A 20,420-nucleotide genomic window follows, 5' to 3' on the forward strand; every position below is an offset into this window, starting at 1 on the left:
TAAATAGGTCACTCAGTTTTATTAGTAACTTTAAGTTCTCCACCTTTCTCCAGTCACTTTACCATCAAGGGGAAAGAAGGCCTCAATCTCAGCCCTTATAAGCAGCAATGTCTAAATGAATTAGCATTTCTGGATTTTGCAGTTACATAAAACTCAAAATGCACCTTTTTGGACTTTCAGCACTCCGGACCTTGAATGTCATTGAATAACCAAGTATGTGTGCGACCCAGAACACAGTGAACACTGTTTATTTTCCCTTCATTAAATAAGGATATCAAGCATGCACTGCATACTGTGAAATCTGACCCGAGACAGAATTGTTTTTATCATCCTGCCTGCTTATCAAAATACATATTTTTAAATCTCCAACTTATTGATATATTCAGCCATTGTAAAGAAAAAAACATAACTGCGTTGGTACCATGTTACAACTTAACAATGAAGGGGAATCGATCTAATAATTACTACAAAGTTGAAAACAAAACATTATTTTGATGATCAGCTCAGTTGTGAAGCTTCTGCAGTGAATCAGGTGCGGCTGTCAGGAGGCGTCCGGCGTGACTGCAGGGTACGGAGAACACAGCACCCCCCCCCTGTCCCTCTGCAGCCTCCCACACAGGTCGTAGCCTGCGCTCTCCTCTTTCACCCTGCGCCTCAGCTTCCTCTGGTACACCTGGTACACAGCCAAGTGCACGCAACCGTGCACCTGTGGACACAAGAGGAGAGAATACAAAACACCTTACAAAACACCTTGGCCCCCACACGAGGCAGGAAGCCAAAGCCAGCGCGCTAGTTAAACCGCTGCAATGCTACAACAGACTTTCACACATGTACTACCAACAGATATTTTGCACAAATAATTGAAAGAATATTCCTTTTATTATCAAACATTACCAACGCAAAAAAAAAAAAGTAATCATTAAACAACCAGCTGTCACTTGACAAATCCACCATTCAGAGTTGGGTAAAACTTCCACCACATAGAACAATTACGGTGGCAGAGAGAGCTCAACGCTTTGCAAATTAAGAAAACATGCAAATGGGAACAAATTGTCAATTAGAAAAAAGAATTCAACAATGTGACGACACGTGCGCTGCAAAAAGTCACAACATAAGCAAATGCAGAGACACGCTGCAAATAGCGACACCAGAAATGTTTCCAGGGGACATAAAAAGTGATGAACCTGGCTGTAGTTCAATGCTTTGAGAAGTTCCACCACCACTGATGAGTAGCAGATTTCATTTACTTCTGCTACTTGTCAGTGCTGGTGGAACCTCTCAAAGCATTGAACTACATCCAGGTTCATCACTTTTTTGAGTTTGCTTGTGTTGTGACTTTTTGCAGCGCATGTGTTGTCAAGTTTATGAAGTTCTTTTCTTAATATATATGTGTTTTTTCTATTTGTATGTGTTTTCTTAATTTGCAGTGTGTTGAGCTCTGTCGGCCAACGTAAATAATCCACTGATTATGTTACAAAAGGTTTCATTTTTTTAAGTAAAAGTTTAAAAGCAAAAGTAAATTCAGACAAAGTAAGTAAAAACTGTTATTATACAATAACTACAACACAACTCCTAAAAGTATAAGAGACAAAACAAAGGTGTCCTAAAAGTACCTCTGTCAGGCAGGGGGGAGTACCACCTCATCAATATTGTTTTGCATCTAATAAAATAAAGTTACTTGATAAGTTAGCACCTAGTGCTTTCGCCGTCTCAAAATGTTGAGAAACAATTTCAGACCTTTCTAGATCAGAACTAAACAATTATGTCCCTTTGTCAGGGAGAAACTATTCGAGAGCATTTGAAAATTCCTTCAGTTGCCTCTTCATCCAATCTGAATCTATGATTTCCATTATTCAGGGGCGGGGGCAGGGGTCAGGCGGCAGCATGTGGATGTGTGGAGTGTGTGTGTGGTTGCTGCCCACAAGCAGAAGAGCTGCATTGTGGGTTTCGGAGAGGTCTAACCCTCTCTTTGTCCAGGCGACCCTCTCCCTTGACTTGTAACATAACCCTTGGCAGAGACTCGTAGCGCAGGTGGCCTTCGAAGCTGGCTCCTGATTGGCCAGCTCTCACAACAGGCATGACTTCATTGTTGAGGCCTTTCTCTGGCTCGTGAGAAAAGTCCCGAGGTCAGCATGAGACTGCAAATGCACGCTCATCTACCACCGTGGCAACCAGATGTGAGGGACAGTCGCTAAGGCAACCCATAATCCCCCATTCTCCGGAACAGCTGCATTCTAGCTGCAGATATGTTGCCAGTTGGTGGGTATTTCTTGCACTTGTTAATTTATTAGTGTGGTGTTATTATTTCACTAAATAATAATCTGAGACACTAGCCTCAGCAAGGAAAGAAAGCAATGATTCACAGAGATGTTTGGTGAACTGAAAAAACACAGCAGAAAAAACAAATGTATGCAAAAAACAAAGAGAAATACAAAATAACGTTTCCAACAAGAGAAATGAAAAACAGAACAAAGGAGAGACACGATTTCATAGTCCATAACCACAGGTGGCCCCGTGCAGGAGGACGTGGGAGTAGAGAATTGTTGTTTTTGCCTTTAGAGCCCCTTGTTGGTGGTGAAGAAGTGACAGAGCGGGCAGGAAGCTGGCGAGCCTAGCACCGTGCACCTATCCCCTTTCTCCCGTGATACCGCAGAACCGCAAAGTTATAGGTGGTGGACACAGTATAGGTCAGCTATGGAGGAAGAAGGAGAGACAGGACGTGTCAGGAAAGAGGTGAAGAGCAGAATAAATCCAGAAATATAAAAATGAACGGCTGCTTATCATCCGGCCACGAGCTCCTGTGATGGAGCTGCGAGCCCAATGGTTGCGGCATTTACATGACTGGAGAGCCCCAGACATTACAGCATTATTATGATGTCTGTATCAGCTGAGGAAGACGAACAGAGGGCGATAGTGCAGACATCATCAGTCATGGAGGCCTGAGATGCCTCGCCGCCCACACTGGGAGCGTCACTTAGTCACATGAGCCAGAACGCTATTGTTGTGCCCTGCTGCGGACGATGTGCTGTAAAATTGACCCCGGCTGAAGTGTAATCACTCACCAGAGCCAGCAGAGTGATGCCCGCTCCGGCGAAGGCGGCGATGTAGAGGTCGTAGGTCGTTCGGTACTGAAAGGAGGAGATTTGCATTGAGTGGTGATAACGCGTCTACTTTATTGCGTGTCAGAACGTGATTTACTTCCTGGTCCCTTACCTCTCGGGTCTTGCAAACATTGGACAGAGTCATACCACAGGCTTTCCCTGGCACTGCATTCCATGGCAGGAGCCCTGTGAAAATGAAAAGCATCTCGTTAATCCTATTTAGTACAGAGGCAATAAAAGGACACGGCTATAAAAGTTATTTATTTCCATATACTGGCCTCAAATTCCCTGAACCTATCAAAACCAAAGATATATGTATCGATTTATATATCGGAAAAAGGAATTCTTTACTGGTAAAATTCACCTGAACCCAACAAAAACTATGAACGTTTAAGGGAAAGTTGTTGCAGAGTTGCTGACACCATCAATGATAATCCAATTCAAATAATTTCACATTCATCTTTAAATAGCAGCTTCTTGCCAGATGTTACTCTCGTCACTTAAAAACATGTTTAACTCAAGCCCTTTTGATGATTAATATATATATTTATATGTAATGTTATTTATGTCATTTTCAAGGTGTTGTTCAAGAGCAAATAAAGAAAAGTCTACTGGTGACTATGGCTTTAACTTAACTTGAACAAGATTTGAAGGGGAACTCATTTCAAATTAACACATAATACATATTAATATAGTATGTGCTATTGAGCGCATACAGCAGCATGAGGCTACATGTGAGATTGAGTGATATCTGGTTGAGCATTAGCCAGAGATAGCAAAAACGACAGCGATTTGGCAATATTTCATGTTGGAAAGTTGTAGACGTGAAACAAGACTTCAGTTTCGATGGATGGCACTAGAGTTTCCAATTGCAACTCTATAACAATCTCTTTTAAAGAAAAACATCACACGAAAGGGGCACGAGGATATTTTACAAAGGAAAGTATGTTAAACTAGAAAATAAAAACGTTTTATGACATTCTGTTTATTCTCTGCATGTATTTGTCTTTCAAGGGGTTTAACCTTGTAGGATTTAATACGTTAAAATACGTTCTGCAAGTCATTTCTAAAATGCACTGGTGTCGGATCAGCACTCAAGGTCCGGGTATCAGGAAGTGGGTCAGCACATCTCCAGCATTAAGATCAATTTGTTATTGGCCTTTGTGTTTTCGTGGGATTTGTTAACGATAAGAACAAAAATATAGAACATAACAGAATTCATATGACAGGGCAGAAACCCACAGGGCCATAAAAGGGTTGGTCGTTACCGTATTGCCTGGCGTCGACACAGAGCTGGTTGATACTCGCTGGGGTCTCGGTCAGGACGTCGATAGTGTGGCAGGTGGCATCCATGTTGTAGAAGAAGTAGACAGGCAGGGCGGAGAAGGCAAACACCAGCAGCCACAGCACAGCCAGTACATACGTCATCACTATGAACTGCACACGGAGAAGGCAGAATGAACATTACGGTGCATCATCATAACACACTGATGCACCCAAGTCATTTAAGGAGAGTGTTTTTAATGAGCGGCGGAGCAATGACTCACTTACTGAACACATTTATGTTTCCCTCTTATTAGCTTGGCTTATTATCTCACGCTCCGTTCTCCTCGCTCCCCACCCCCACCTCAAAACCGCTCTCAAACGCACTGTACGCTTATCTTTTTAATGTCCTCAAAGGTTCTTCAGCAGCCTTAAGATTTTCAGCTCAGCACCCACCAGGGAGTGGTATTTCTATTAATCCCATCCAATCCCTCCATTCCCTTCTACTTGGCCCTCTCACCGAGGAGCTGAGGCAGCGGCCGCACATGGTGCTCCTGAACTCCCCGAAGGTTTGCCTGGCAACGCTGGTGGTGTAGAAGCCCTCGGCCAACAGCACGATGCAGTAGAGGAGGAAAAAGGAGGCCAGGCCGTAGATGACATACTGGAAATATTGTATGCTGAGGAGGAGAGGAATGTGGGGAAAAGAAAACAGAGATAATGCAGGGTTACAGAAAGCCCTTCAGAGTAGGAGACTGGAGCCCATTTGAGAGATTCAAAAAGACGTCACGGTAAAGACAGAAAGGCTCAGTTTTACTACCCACATGTAGGCAAGGGTGATGTAGTCCTGAAGGTTGCGGGCGAAGTAAGTCTCGATGAGTCTCTCTGTCTCTGTGAGCGCCTGGTGCCCACAGCCGCAGAAGAGGGCGATGCCAGAGAAACACAGCAGTGTGGCGACCAGGGAGCAATACGGCACCCCACCCAAACAGCGCATACAGCAGTCGTAGCAACCTGTTGGCAACACCAGAGTCAGGACAACGTTATCACCTGATGCTTCGTGATGGACAACGCGTGAGAGGAACTCTTTCACAATGTACAAATTATGCACAGCAGAGTACAAATTATAACAACAATAATAAACCCTAGCGTTGGTTCCTCTTGCTAAGGTATTGAAATATCGCTCTATGAGATTTACCCAATACTGTTTTTTTTTGTCTTTTCATCTGCGCTGCTCTACACTAGGTTTGCTACTATATTTCAGTATTGATAAACATAAATTGTTGTGTTTAGAAATAGCCACAAAAATCTATTAAATGTCCACCAGTTTCTCACAACCCATATTGACTTTTCTGTGCAGGAGAAATCACGTTGTGGGGCTGCGATGGCGTGGTCCCGTCAATACACACACACGACCAATCAACGAGTCTGTCTGAGCTGTCAATCAATGATAAGAACTTTGTTTTGGTTTTGATTTGTTAGTATGGAGGAAACAGGGTTTATGATCGACACTGCAGCCCGACACCAGAAGGGGATTGAGAGACTTTTGGGGAGCAGCCATGTCTATGTCCAAAACCCAAGGATATTTTTGTTAAGCTGAGAAAAACAGTGAATCCTTACGCTGGTCAAGCTGGTACACAGAAATACCTTTTGTGTTATTGTAAAAAGTAAAATACAATTGATTAACACAGTGGTCGAACTTTCATTTTCAGTGCATTCACAAATAAAGTGACAAAGATTACGATATTGCACAAAATATGAAACCACTACTTTCAAGAAACCTTTTTTTCTGTTACACCGGACTTTGGATTGTGACCACTGCTTTGGCAGAAAGTAGTTCCCACGGACAAAGTGTACAATGAGGCTGGTGAAGTAACTGATATTTCATTTTCAATTGTGTGAATAGCACATGAAATTCCTTTGAACTGAGGGGATGGCAGAAATGTCCAGAGATGGACATCTTCAAACCTTGGCACATAAAAATGGAACTACCTTCATTCCTAGGTGAGATTTTATTGAAAGAAACTGTGATCCTGCTACAGTTCCTCTCTGTGGATCGAACTGCAGCTGTAAACACTTTAGTTCACTAGTTAAAGCTGTGCATTCTCCCTTGGTCATGTGCTGCCTGAATGGAAGCCAAGGGCCAAGGGCACGGGGACGTGGCTGCTCTGACCCCGGCTCGCACCCTGACTCCATTCACCGCCCAGCATGGGGAGTGTGAGAAAAAGGGGGAGGACGGAGAGGAGAGACAAAGTGAAAGAGAGAGAGAGGCTGCTTTTGTGACCGCAGAGACAACAGTCTTTGTCCCGCGGCATCATGGGGATACAAGGGCCACCAATGTCAAGCAAACAAAGGCCAGAGGTACCTCCATGCCTGACACACACATTTACGCACAGTCGCACACATAGACTTCCTTCTGAGGGGGCGCAGGGACAAGAAAGTGATAGTGGGGGAGCTGTCTGCGCTGAAAGAGGATGGAGAGAGAGAGAGCGAGAGAGAGAGAGAGAAAAAAAGATCATCTATAAACAAACAATGCAACTATGTGTGTATGTTTGCCATTACACGCATGCATGCAAACAGACACACACAAAAGGGAGCAGACTGGCTGCGGCTGGTACCATTACAGTAAACACAGATGGCAGTGGGAGCAAATGGAAAGCTCTTTAATTGAACACATCAACATGGCCGTGTGTGTGTGTGTGTGTGTGTGTGTGTGTGTGTGTGTGTGTGTGTGTTTGTTTGTGAGAGACAGGGACAGACAGGCAGTCTCTGATCACTCTCATTCATCGGACAACTTAAGTGTAGTATGGAAGAGGGCGCTTAGCTAATAACACAGTTAATTTCAGTATTGTTCAATTAGAAAGGAAGTTAATTAAAGCAGGGCAATTACACATGCTTATGGTGGCCCTGAAGTGCTCAACACAACGGGCGTATCACAAGCCAAGGCGGCACATTAGAGAACACAAAGACAAATCCAAACAGCAAATCGCAAGACATGGGACCCAATGAGAAAAACTCAGCAGCAAATGACAAAACACAAATACAATTGACAAAACACAAAGAGCAATACAAAACATAAGGGCAAATGAGAAAATGGGACAAAAATTAAAACACAAAGAAAAACAGAACAAACCACAACTACAAAATCTTCTTTTATAAGAAAATGGGGGTTTACCTGCAGTGGACAGGGCTTGTCCCTGATTGGACGAAAGCCCTGTCTGTCCTTTTAACAAAATGTGTTTGTGGCTGTGTTTCGATATTTTTGTGACTTTTGTCGTTGTGTTTTGTAATAAGCTCGTTGTGTTTACTTATTTGACAATCGTATTTCATAATAAACCGCTGTGTTTTGTGTTTTTCGACGCTTTTGTGTTTTGCACTTCAGGGCCACCATCGATCTTTCCATGCACGCACACAACAGGTGGACGCGGAGGAGTCATGCACCCACACTTAACAACGCTCCCGCGTGCCTACACACACACAAACACACACACACACACCTTGTAACCAATCAACTCATAAATGACAGCAGCAGCTCACGCGCCCTGACCCCACAGTGTGTGTCGTTGCAGCTCAGGTGAAAACACAGGTTTCTAGAGCTTCTGGTGAAAACGCTGAGCTGAGTTCAAGCTGCTCCTGTTTCAAACAAATGTTGAAGGATGGAGAGCAAAAGCAGAAGCGACCAGGCTCCTCTGGAAGAAACTGTGTCGCGTAAAGCATGAAATAAACCTCAACATGTGAGTGGAGGGAGCATCAGCCGGTGAGTACCCCCCCCCCCCCTCCAAACTCCCACTAAACTTTATAACTCCTCACGCTGTCTCGTGCAGTCACATGGAATCACGTCTGAAAACAACAGGTCTTCTGATAACTTATAATAAAGTTCGAATTCTGGAAGCAGCGGTTTCTTACCCATGTCTGGAAGGAAGGATGCGTTCACGACCCGTCGGTGATTTCACTGTGTCTGCCTCCTCTGCAGCTGCTCCAGTGATGATGATGATGATGATGATATGCGCAAAGTTAGTGTCCTCCGGCCCCCGGATATCAAACCTCAACTCGCGTTCTGTTCCCTCAACAATGGACAGACCCGCCGATGAGTGCGAGCGCGATCTTAAAGAAACAATGTCGCTTTTCAATGGGCCCCAGGGCGGAGAGAATAATGAGGAGTTCAAGGTTCCTGCGCTTGTAGAAATGTACTAAGTTCATTGTTGACGCGTAGAGAGAGAGAGAGAGCACAACTTGCAATTCATACAAATTCAAAAGGGAGAAAGTGCCCCCCCACTTTCTCTTCTTCTCTCTCTTCCCATAGAAAATGAATGTAACTTCTCTTATGAGCTGGTCAATCCAGCCCTGCGGGGCCTTTTCAATCCCTGCTTCACCGGGGCCTCTGTTTTCCGTTTTTTATTTCCAGCCTTATAAATAAAATCCAATAAGAAATTAAACCGCTCATGAATCACGCAGAACGGCTGTGACGTGTCCAACAGTGGAGTAGATTTGTGAGATTAAAACAGCATCAGCACAAACTCATTGTGGACTGTCTCGAGATGCGCTCCACACATATGAGGAAGTGTCATATATGCTTTTGGCTGCAGTCTTAGAGACGTACTACAAGGGCGATCATTATAAAGTTAAATATTTCTTTATTTTACATTACATCATTACAGTATATTGACTGAGTCATGCTCCTGGCTGAAGGTTGTGGTTTCAAACATGCACATAAACATTTGACTAATTACACAAATTTGTTACTTGAGTACATTTTCATGTGTATTTCAGTAGATTTGTTTTAGGCTACTTCACTTTTGCTCCGCTACATACATCACAAATGTCTTCCTTCTACATTTTTTATGTGCATTGCGAGACATGTCCACATGGATTTTAATGTATTTTAATGTATTACTGATCCACTAATTCAATAATGCAGGCAGGTAACACTTGGCCCTTCCTTCTCCAATAAGTGTTTTTAGAAGCATCAGCTGCAGTTTTCTTTATTAATATGACAGTCTGTATTTTTCTTGTAATCAATCAAAATGTACTGTAGACAGTTATTAGTGTAGTAGCCTTCTGCATCAGGGAATATTAGGTTCGGCAAGTCTATTTAAAAGCAGGTACCCACTTACTTTTACTCTAGTAGAAAAGTTTGCTTAAGTACATTTTTGTCCATTTCTTTACTTTTACTTAAGTATGAGTTCTTCAACCATGCATGAAATCTGGTGTATCGCAATTGTGTGTTACACTTCATCAACAATGTATAAGAATGAGCCTAAATCGATAAATAATTCACAATGTTTTATTGTTTGACTCTACGATGTACTGAACAGGAAAGATCAGATATCCCAGCTGGTAAAAGTAATTTAAGTTTCATCAGTTACCTCTTTAAATTCCATTTGGTCCTTGGATGTTCCTTCAAGAAATGCAAGCTCCAAGTGTCATTCACAGAGCATGAATATGTGGATTTCAAAATAATTCCATTAGAGACTTTTAATGTCGGTTGTTGAGGGATGAAAAATCACTGGTATTTCAATTAGATCTGATTGTTATTTCCTGTGATCATATAATCCCTGATGTGTATTTTAGAAAAATAAATCTGCCTGGCTTTTTGGTTCAGTGCCAGCTGGTTTTTCTTTGTCCACGTCCACTTGTGCAACCCCCATAACCCACTATCAAACGTTTGTGCCAGAGATGGAGAAAAAAATAAATGAAATGTGCTGTGAGTGGAGCAGAGCATCATGCAGCAGGGAAACATCACTGATCTCAGGCGACCTGACTGTGGCGTAGTGAGAGACTCTGATTCATCTCCACCCTCTGGCCAAACACCAAAAGAGCCCGGTTTAGCTGCGTCTGTGTCCAGGAGATGGCAGACTTTCTCCTGCCATCGACAGTCAGTCAACAGAGTTCCATAGTTCCAGTCATTTGTAGAGAAAAATCAGCTTTGTCTCTAAACATGATGCAGTAAGAACCACTTTGTGTATCAGTGTTTTTCTTTAATGTCAAACTCTCTCTGTGGAAAAACTCCACATGTCCCATTCTTCAATATTAATATGCACATGCCGTAATCCAATGGGATTTGTTATTCCTCCAGTTAAGAGGCTACTTTAATTTGTAATTTTGTTATGGGGCTCTTTATTTCCTCTGAGTTAATGCAGTGAGTCTCGGAGTACAAGGCTATTAGATTATTTATTTTTTGAGCTGCTAGCTCGCAAATCCTCAGAGAGACACCACTCGCGTTGTACAAGCCTTGTCGAGCACTAACTAGGTTGTTGTACATTGTGTTTCACAGGCTCCGACTCCCGGCTTCCCTCCTGTTCTCCAGCGCAGGTGCGTCTTGAAAGGATCACTCGATAGCTCATGATACCGTCAAGATAAAAAACTACATTTTCATTTGCAAACGCACGCAATTAATGCATCCTCTTTCTGTAATTGTGTGTTCACAGATTTGTGAACGCGATTCATCCTCGACTCCCTCATTCTAAATGCATCGCTTAACCTGGTTTGATATCTCCATTGTCCTCCAGCATACAAATGTATCAGCGGCTCATGAGAGCAGCTGCCTTTTTGTAAAGATTTCTTTGAACACAGTGCGATTTCCCTCCAAACATCTGCTACCAAAACAAGCCCGTTTGCTTACTGAGCGCCGCACACTAGGTGTTCCTCAATTTTTGGGTGCGCGCCAGCGCCGCAGGTGACGAGCAGCGCTATCAGGTAACAGGTGGGAGGCGGTGACCGGAGATGGCGGTGTCCCTTCCCGCACGTCCCCTCTCACCTGTCCTCACCCGCTGTCCGCCGCCTGCGTTCGTCTCAGAGCTGGAGCGTCTTCTTCGGAATGCTCTCATCACTCCAGAGGAACGCTAAACCCATTTGTGTAATGAATGACTCCCCATCACTCCCAGTTAGAAATCTGAGAAAGGCCCATTCATCTTAGAAGACCATGACTTCAGTCCTCCACTGGCTTCAGCACTTGTAATCCCTAAAGATAATACTGGTGTTTCAGCAATGCTTTGCTATGATGCGCTTTATCTTGTAGTGGATAATAATGTACACATCACCGGTGTCAATTTATGGTGTTTGACATTTCTACACAAAACTTCAAATATTTCACCTATCAGATCACTTTTTATTTACTCTCCTGGTAGCTGACGGAGATCTTTATCGGAAAATGGATCGACACCATTTCCACATTTTTGCCGTTGACAAATGTTTGCAGACACTGTCGGAATAACTCAACAAATTTGATCATTAAAATGAAAGGAGCCTTCGACAATTACTAAGGATGCATTTATTTCACGGGCTGCATTCATGTTTGACACTTCATGAGTAAGGATTTTACACATTGCTTGCTTTTTATTCTGTTACTCATCGGATTAATATTTGTCTTTGTGCCTGAGCGGAATGTTATTCTCCTCAAACTGCCCGCTCGTCTTCCGCCGCGCTCTTCCTCTCCTCTGTTTCAGGTATAAAGCGACCGTCACCGAAAGCAAACATGTGGATGTCAGCATTAAACCCACGCCTGCCAACAAAGTGAGCTGAGCAGATGACGGAGACTCCATTTCACACATGGGGGCCCTTGGGGGGGGTTGAGCCAGTCGCTGTGTCCCCGTCCAGGTGGGGGCCCTGTCCAAGTGGCAGGGCTCCATGCTGTCGTTGACCAGCAGATTAACCCAGACAGTGCTGTAGAGAGGCACTGGTTTCCCCCCGTCTCTCACCACAATGAACAGGTGATGCATTCCCAGGTCCTTCTGTAGGAGCTGCTGAGCTAAGGTAATGTTCCCTGACCTTGAGTCCACCTGGAACGGGCTGCTGCTCTGCGACGTCTCTGGCGCCACGGCGGTGTACGTGATCTCTGAGTTCAGCCCGGAGTCCTCATCGATGGCATGGATCTTTGTCACCGTGCTGCCTGCCACAGCAGAGGGCGGGATGGTCAGGCATGAGGAGTTACTGCTGGGAAGGATTACTTTTGGCCGGTTGTCATTGATGTCCTGCACAAAGATGGTCACCCTGGCACTGGACGTCAAAGCGACCGGGTGCCCGTGATCGCTGGCCAGCAAGTAGAGTTCGTAGTGGCCCTCTGTCTCGCGGTCCAGGTTTGTGTTGGTGCGAAGCGTCCCCTGGCCGTTGTCCACAACAAAGGTTCCCCTGCTGCTGACAACACGCAGCTCTGTGTTCCCGTTCTCCCCTTCATCCAGGTCTGTCACCCCGACCCTTCCCACCTCGGTGAACGGCGGCACATTCTCGGGGACGAAAAAGATGAAGTGCGGGGTTCGGAAAACGGGGGCATTGTCATTCTGGTCGAGAACGCGGATGGACACCGTGGTCACGGACTCCAGGGGAGGAGAGCCGCTGTCTCGTGCGAACACGGTGAGGTTGTGTGCAGCCTGCTGCTCCCTGTCAAGAGAGGAAGACACACACAGTTGACCTGTCACAGGGTCAATGTTAAAGATGGTAGACGTGTGTTTGTCCAGCATGTAGGTCACCCTGCTGTTGTTTCCGCTGTCTGCATCTGAAGCTGAGACCTGCAGCAGTGGCATTCCTGGCTGGTTGTTTTCCACCACCTCCAGCTGGTAATGAGACTGGGGGAAATGTGGAGGATTGTCATTGACGTCTGCCACCTTGACCCTCAGCACCTGCCTTGAGGGAGTAACAGCAGACACTTCCCCTGATCTCCTGTGGACGATCACAGAAATCTGATGTTCACTTTTCAACTCGTAGTCTAGGGGCTTTGATGTGGAAAGCAGATATTTGCCATTCTGCGGGCTCAAAGTGAAAGGCACTTCGCCCTCAATGGCAAGAGACGAGCCTTTAAAGCTGCTGTCACCCTCGAGCTCTAGAACAGCTAAGACGGTGGGGGGCTGGTTCTCCGGTAACACCATAGTCTGGTTTTCATGCTCCACTATGAACCCGATCTTGATTGTCAGCTCCTGGGTCGCCTTGGGGAGCACACATACGGTTACCTGAGTGTCTGCTGGGGGGCAGTGATGGCCGCTAGCTAACACTTTTAACACCAGCTCCTCAGGGTTGTCACTCCCGAGGTCCTGTGTTAGTCTGATGTACCCAGTGTGGCTGTCGAGGCTAAAGAGCTTTTTGGCCCGCTCGGAGACTTTGGGACTGAGGGAATAAGCGATGGCAGCGTTCAGGCCTAAATCTGGGTCTGCGGCTCTGACCTGAGCCACCAGCATGTTCTTCGGGGAGTCTCCGGGGATGGTGACACTGCTCGGGCTGTCACTGCTAAAGCGCGGACAGTTGTCGTTAACATCTGTCACTGTGACTGTTAAAGTTGCTGTAACACTTAAAGGGCCCGCGCCGCGGTCAGTGGCAACCAGCACCATCCGATACTGGTCCTTAGTCTCTCTATCCAGGGCTGTTTGGACAACCAGCATGATGAAAAGCCCGTCTTCTTCGACTTTTAAACCGAAAACTCCATTATCATCATCAGAATATTCAAGGTGGTACTGTAGCTCTCCATTTAGACCGGCGTCCCTGTCCTGAGCCTGGTCATCCAGTAAGAAACTGGTCCCTACGGTCGCGTCTTCAGAAATCCTCAGGTGTATGTCGCTGTTTTCAAAGCGAGGGGTGTTGTCATTGATGTCTTCTATGATCACAGGGAACTGTATAAGGTCTCCTGAGGGCCTGACAATGGCATAGAGTAGAATGATGCATTCCTCTGCTTTTGTCTCCTCGGGACACAGGGCCTCACGATCCATCTTTTTCTCGGTGGTGTAGAAATTCCCTGTGTTTGTGTCCATCGACAGGTAGTCCTGGGTGAGGAGCTGGTACGGAGGTGGGAAGTGCTCGCCCAGTGACCCGACGAGAGTTCCAGGTTCCTGTTCCTCCAGGACGGAAAACCGGACAGAACCACACATGACCTGCCTGAGATGGACCAGAAGCAGCAGATTCTGTCGGAGAAAGAAACTAAGTGTGAGCAGAAAATACATGTATATCTATTTTATTATTTGAAGCGATGATTTGGAAATCCTGTTTTTGCCCTTTTATTCTGACAGAAGTTTTCAGGTGGTTTAAACCTCATGCCTCAGTGAGCTCTTTGAAAAGCATGCAACTGCACAAACAAGGTAACGTGATCTCGCTCACAGATCTCCAAACAATTACACTCCCGTACGAATGGTATAACCCATAACAAAAGGCAAACAGGAAATCATGGACTTGATGTTAGAAGGAAAAACAACCATTGTGTACATTTCTACAGTTTTACCAATATTTCAGTATTTCATATATTTGAGTATCGCCTGTTAAATGTAGCTGTTGTCTCCATCAGGTCCTCCAGCACACACTCGGTACATTGTTTTAATGACACAATACAGAATAACACTACAGTTACACCCCGTCACTCAGAAACACAGAGACCACAATGGCTCACTGACCTGCAGCAGTCCAGCCCAGTTCATATTATCAGGAGTCCCATGGCCCATCGCCCGCACACATGTTACCCAAGTTCCACGGCAGCGACTGAACGCCGGGGACGGAGGCAGCAACCTAAACCTGTACAGCTGAAGGCGTTATGCATGTCATGCCCCTCCCTCAACACTTGGCCTACCTTGTGTGTGAGCCTGACACAGGAGACGTCAGGGAGGGACAACAGGTTTCACCGGCGTCACTTAAACACGTGTTATTACAACAACTCAAATTCCTGAAGGATAAAATAATGAGTACGCACGAGGCTCATGTTTTGTACATATCTCTAAACTCTACACAACAAGATTAATATGGAGGTATCAAATGTGATAACACGCCTATTTCTGTTCACGTTCTACAATCCAGTTTTCTGTATGTAAACAATAATGAATGTCATTATTAACTGCTAACTTTGCCCTAAGCCCCTTAAGTGCCTTGGGCAATGACTGGGTAAAAACACAATGTTTGAGTTTCAGTTTAACCATTGACCTTCACTTGTAATAAAGTATTTTAAATTGTGGTATATATTTTATCTGAGTATTTCTAGCACTACTTTAAATAGCAAGGGGTCTTTACTGAAAATGGCCTTATGTGACCCTCATACCTGCACAGCTGCTTTTTGGAAGTAAATTTTACTTTGAGCGGCCTCTATCGGCAGAGCAAGGTACTGCAGCACCAACAACAACTATAAAATGAAACTGTTGTGTTGATACGTGGAGAAAGAGCTCTTTGATTCAGGTGCGTTTACTTTCCTGACTACAATGGTCAGGACCTTCAGTAAAAATGAAGCCAATCAAAAATATATTGTGAAATAAAAAGCATCCCAGCTGACTGTATAACTTTAAAGATGGCACCTGACTGTATATTGTGTCAGAGCTTCTACAATGTGCTTGGGTTGATGGTCACAGTTTTATTCTTCCATAAAGCTTATACACTAACTCTTTAAGCTCCTCTGTATAACCCCTCTGTTGCCAACTGCTGAAGTGTGAACACCCTCCCACACCACACGGAAGAATACCAACTTTTGTTAAACTCTACGTTTTACTTTTAATTCAAAACCATGGAAAAAAAACGAAACAAAAAAAACAACTCCTCAAGCGGAGTTGCATACTGTCTTCCTCTTTCCCTCCGTCTGTCTCATGCATGTGGTTTTCCGTTTCAACTTTCCGCCCCCTTTTTTCCCCCCATGTGCTCTGAGGTTTCCGTGTGACGTGATTGGCTGAGGGCTTCATGATAAAAGACTACAGTCCCTGTCCTGAGTTTTAAACCTCTCAGGTCACACTCACTCACTCTCTCTCTCACAGACACACACAGAGCAGCTCGACGGCATCTTCATTTCACTGTTCCAGTATGTCCTGCCCCATCAATGCAGGTGAGTCCTGACCAACACTGAGCCATTAGATTTATAAATCTTACAGGCCTTTTAAGAAACTGTCACATTTATTGTACTATTCATTTTCCACAAATATTTTCATTTGACACGTTTTCTATTCCATGTTATTTGTTGGTATATATTGCACCGCCTTAAACCAAAGGGCACATTTAGATTTTGAGTACGATAATGCTATATCCTACAACATTTTAAAATGTTTATAACCTTGTTTCTTATAGTGGACTTGACTTTCAGCTTTGTCGCATGCCTGTTTTGATAATAACATTAATTTGTGTTGATCCTAAACTGCATCTGTTATTTTGTGATTGTGCGTTTATTGTGGTTTTGATTTACTGCAAAGCACAGATCTTTTGATTTGTGAAATATTTTTCCATCACAGTTTAACAGACCTGGTATTTTTAGTTGTTATGCCTTATGGGCTGGTTTATTTTTACACTGTTTTCTGACACAGCCCATTGGCATACGATTCAACTGCAGGTTGTTGTTTTTTTTAGCTTTTTATTTAATTCTGACCCAGAAGATATTTGTAAGCTACTTATTTTGGAATCTCTTGAGCTATAGGACTTTCAAACGTGATTTGACCTTGACGGGTTTTTGCATAGATGCATATAATTTATATATCACAGAGTAAATTACTGCCCGTCAGTGCTAAGTTGCTTCATATGAAAATGCCTCAGCTGATCTGAACATTCTCCTCGAGTGAGGTAACGGGACTTCCTTCCAACTGCTGTCACTTTTTCCACAGACTTGGAGCTGGAACTGGACGAGCTGCTCCAGGAGTTCCAGGACGTGGTGGAGGAGCTGAAGGCTCCGTCTCAAGGCAAGACGGACGCTTACCAGCAGATCCTGCAGGAGGCCAAGAGTCGCACAGGGCCGGGGGACGAAAGCGGAGTTGAGGACTCTGATTACAGTGAGTGATGAAGGGGTCATGTCACCGTGATTTATAACAATGTCTTGCTGTAAGTGAAGAGCACAGGGAGGGAAAGACATTTATTTACTGCATCATTTGCTGGTGAGTGAGCTTTTGGGAAGGCCCCGTGGGTGTCGGCTGCGGCCCTTTATCAGCCCAAACAACTGCCGCATGACACTTTTAATTTGCATGAAATTAGTGTTACAAGAGGACACTTCCCTGTGCACCCCTTATAAATGGGCGGCTTTTTGTCTCATGACAATAGCTGTGTACTGGAATGAACTGCGTTTATGGAAACCCCCTCTTTTGTAATCGTCGAGTTTTCTTTTTGTTTTCTTTCTCCCGTTGTTTGGCGGTTGCGAGATGAAAGAAGAGTGTGTTCCGCTGCTCCCATGTGTCGTCATTATTGAAAGTATTTTGGCCCCCCTAATGTTACAACAGGCAAGCCGCTTTCAAAAAGCTGACACATGGGAGCCGCTAACAGTGAGGGCGGTTACCTTCACTTTACTGCATGTTATTATCATTATCTGCAACTCCTACATTGTGTGGAAATTACTGTTGTTGTTGTTGATCATTTGCATTGGCAGGCCTCAGTGCTCGTCTTCAGTTTATTTTCTCCGCTCACTCCCTCCTCCCTCTCTATACCCCCCCTCCTCCCCCCCCAGGCAGCGAGGCTTCTTTGGGAAACAGTTTGAACACCAGCGAGGAGGAGCTTCACACAGCAGGCATCACGCTGGCACCGAAAGGTACTGGAGGCTCCCATCAGTCTATCTCTATCCACATAGCCCCCCGTCTTACAGTGATCACTATCACTGTTGCTCTGATCACTATCACAACCACACAGAAACTCTGTACATAAGACTGCAAGCGCTTTTGTTTTTACACAACAACAAGTCCCTGCCACTGCTTCTGCTACATCTCAGCTACCCCCCCCCCCCCCACTGCTTTTCCGAGGCTCATGCAGGGGTTGTTCATGCTGCTGGTGGCTCAGGTGGGGGGGGGGGGGGGGGGGGGGAGTTGTTGAATTTAGTTTCATGCAAATGCACAGACTACTCTTGAATCTCAATGGATAAAACCAAGAAGGTGACCGGGAGGCGTCCGTGTTTTCACAAAATACCTTTCCTCCCATATTTTCGGCAGAGATCCTAGTGGGATCCATCACGCTGTCGAGGTCTTACAGCGCTTAAGATCAGCTTTATCTCCGCTCTAAGAAAAGAAGCTTGAAGATGTTTTTGCCAGTCCAAAAGCAGTTTGGTTCAGATGTAATTCTGGGACTTAGATTAGCTTTCCGCTTTTGGTCCAAAGGAAATAGCAGTGAACTGAGCTGCACAAAAAAAATAAGTTACAGACTGGCTTATATATTTTTTTTTTCTATACTTTCTCAAATTCCGTTTCTTTCTGTCCTCTCTCTGCAGCCAAGCTGGGAGACACAAGGGATCTTGAGAGCTTTATCGACATGTTGGACCGGGAACTCGCTGGTGCGTATTTAAAAGAATTACACCCCCTATCACTCAATCTTAACTTTATTCCTTTTGCACTTAAGCTGACAAGGCAGAGGACTGCAGCGTGTGATGGCGGTGTGGCGGGTCCATGTGGAGTCCGTGTTTTGTTGCACATTGAAAAACAGAGCATGTACTAGTAGCCGGCTTGTTTCTCCTCTGTACTACCCCCCCCCCCCCCCCCCCCACCCCGTGCTGTTTATCTCTGAGCACCTCTTGTGTGTAAATGCCATGTCTGGGGACTCAGGTGGGCTATCTGCACGGCCTCTAGTGATGATAGCATACTTTACTACATAAGCACGGTGATCCTGCTATCAGTCCTAAAGCAGTGGTGTTCCAGAGGACTGCCAACACATGCATGTGTTTGCACACAGACGCTCTACAAAGAACAAAGCATGCATTCTCAGCTATCAGTTATCTCGAATTGATGTTATGAATTAATTGCAACTCCCCCTGTATCTTAAGACTATTAGTCTGTACATGCTTGTGTCAGTGTTAATACCCCCCCCCCCCCCCCTTATTCAAGCTTCTGAGCTTTTGTGTTTTTTCTGTCTCCCACACTTTCTTGCAGAGATGTGAACACAGAGCGGACAGCGAGCCATGCAGAGGGGGGGGAGAGACAGGTCAGGGGCGACATGGCTGGCTACTGCCGAGCAGACAGGCAGCTCTTCACCCGAGCAGATCCGAGAGAACAAATGCTCCCCTGGCTGCTCTGGGGGAAAAGGTTAACATCAGAAAATTAAAAGGGCACTCCATTCCAAAAAAAAAAGCAAGAACACCCTCAGACCCTCGGCAGCGCCGTGTCCAGCTGGCGAGATGACGTCCCTGCAGCATCAGATCCGATATGTGTAACATATTCTCCAAACTAGACAAAGCTTTCATCTCACCTGAGTATAGAAAGTATGTTCACGCCACATTAGAAATTCCTCAGGGCTGTGTGAGGGTCCTAAATCCGCAGTGCCATATATATCTTGTTTTTTTACAGGATGTTGATCTTTATGCTGTTCAGAATCACAGATGGCCCTTTAGTTGTTATTTAATCTAAAATCCATTGGGTTCAGATCAGCTGTTTAACATTAAATGTAATTTTTATGCTCTCCTCCTTTCCAGTGTACAGTTTTGAATAATATATTTTTTCATATTGTTGTATAGATGGATTCAAATATAAATAAAGACTTTTTGACTTATTTTGTACTATATTTTATTCTTTGTTGACATGGAGAAGTAAAATTTGACCTCGTTCTCCTTACACACACTGTTTTTCACATCTATATGGACAACAACAAACTATATTCTCTCCTACCCCTTGCTAAACCTGCTGTCGCCGGCGTCTTACCACATGTCTCGAGAACCCTTCACCCATTCTTCTTTGGTTGTTCTGTCGGCTTCCTGTTTGTCGATTCTGGTAATGCTCTGAGTTTCACTTCTGCCAACAGGAAACACACATCTAACTCAGACACCATGTGAAGACAGCCTGAAGAGGAAACGCGTTGGTTGTGCTCAAGAGAAACAATGCTAATTTAGACTTTGTGCTCTGACGTCATCATAACACTCTTACACAAGTCTGAGCTCTGAACTGGAGGAAGGAAACGTTCTGCTTTGCTTCCCTGTGACAGACCGTCTCCGAACCTTACCTCGCTTGACTTCTCATATCTGTCACGCCGTCACTTCAGTGAAGCCATGGACCGCCACGTGTCTCCAACTTTACCAGCAGCTCGGCTTAGGGAAACCGATGAGGTGGTGAGGTGAATGTTGCAGTTGAACGTGTGATTAACAGACAACAGCAGTTTAATCCACCTGAAATATGCAATAAATAGTTTTACACTGCTAAGGTCAACGATTCTAAACTCCTAATCCCCAAC

General features: G+C 44.8%; 3 protein-coding genes across 4 annotated transcripts; 1 reads left to right on the forward strand and 2 right to left on the reverse strand.

Annotated features, from left to right (window-relative positions):
* Positions 1-50: 50 nt before the first annotated feature.
* On the reverse strand, positions 51-8,362 carry plp1a (proteolipid protein 1a). Of its 2 annotated transcripts, none has more exons than XM_062394045.1 (7): positions 8,265-8,362; positions 5,186-5,372; positions 4,885-5,041; positions 4,370-4,538; positions 3,214-3,287; positions 3,063-3,128; positions 51-706 (listed from the first exon to the last, which is right to left on the reverse strand). In XM_062394045.1, exons 1-7 carry the CDS (start codon positions 8,266-8,268, stop codon positions 542-544), a joined length of 822 nt encoding a protein of 273 aa, XP_062250029.1. In that variant the 5' UTR covers positions 8,269-8,362; the 3' UTR covers positions 51-541. The 2 variants fall into 2 exon arrangements, with proteins under 2 accessions (XP_062250029.1, XP_062250030.1); XM_062394046.1 differs by having other exon boundaries at positions 570-2,692.
* Positions 8,363-11,573: 3,211 nt separating this feature from the next.
* pcdh20 (protocadherin 20) lies at positions 11,574-15,197 on the reverse strand. The gene is made up of 2 exons (XM_062394044.1): positions 14,726-15,197; positions 11,574-14,242 (listed from the first exon to the last, which is right to left on the reverse strand). The coding sequence occupies exons 1-2, from the start codon at positions 14,771-14,773 to the stop codon at positions 11,714-11,716; spliced, it is 2,577 nt and encodes an 858-aa protein (XP_062250028.1). The 5' UTR covers positions 14,774-15,197; the 3' UTR covers positions 11,574-11,713.
* Positions 15,198-15,989: 792 nt separating this feature from the next.
* si:dkey-27i16.2 (regulator of cell cycle RGCC-like) lies at positions 15,990-19,745 on the forward strand. Its single transcript, XM_062394048.1, has 5 exons — positions 15,990-16,128; positions 16,895-17,059; positions 17,725-17,805; positions 18,475-18,537; positions 19,130-19,745. Exons 1-5 carry the CDS (start codon positions 16,107-16,109, stop codon positions 19,135-19,137), a joined length of 339 nt encoding a protein of 112 aa, XP_062250032.1. The 5' UTR covers positions 15,990-16,106; the 3' UTR covers positions 19,138-19,745.
* The last annotated feature ends 675 nt before the right edge of the window (positions 19,746-20,420 follow it).

This window comes from Platichthys flesus, chromosome 8 (assembly GCF_949316205.1).
Source record: "Platichthys flesus chromosome 8, fPlaFle2.1, whole genome shotgun sequence".
NCBI lineage: Eukaryota > Metazoa > Chordata > Actinopteri > Pleuronectiformes > Pleuronectidae > Platichthys > Platichthys flesus.

Coding starts and splice junctions, on each gene's coding strand:
- plp1a (XM_062394045.1), bottom strand. Junction 5,042..5,185: donor TACATCACCCTTGCCTACAT/GTGGGTAGTAAA, acceptor TCTCCTCCTCAG/CATACAATATTTCCAGTATG. Junction 3,288..4,369: donor TGTCGACGCCAGGCAATACG/GTAACGACCAAC, acceptor TCATTTTCACAG/GGCTCCTGCCATGGAATGCA.
- si:dkey-27i16.2 (XM_062394048.1), top strand. CDS start 16,107: ATGTCCTGCCCCATCAATGCAG. Junction 16,129..16,894: donor GTCCTGCCCCATCAATGCAG/GTGAGTCCTGAC, acceptor CTTTTTCCACAG/ACTTGGAGCTGGAACTGGAC. Junction 17,060..17,724: donor AGTTGAGGACTCTGATTACA/GTGAGTGATGAA, acceptor CTCCCCCCCCAG/GCAGCGAGGCTTCTTTGGGA.
- pcdh20 (XM_062394044.1), bottom strand. CDS start 14,773: ATGGGCCATGGGACTCCTGATAATATGAACTGGGCTGGACTGCTGCAG. Junction 14,243..14,725: donor ACTGGGCTGGACTGCTGCAG/GTCAGTGAGCCA, acceptor TTTCTCCGACAG/AATCTGCTGCTTCTGGTCCA.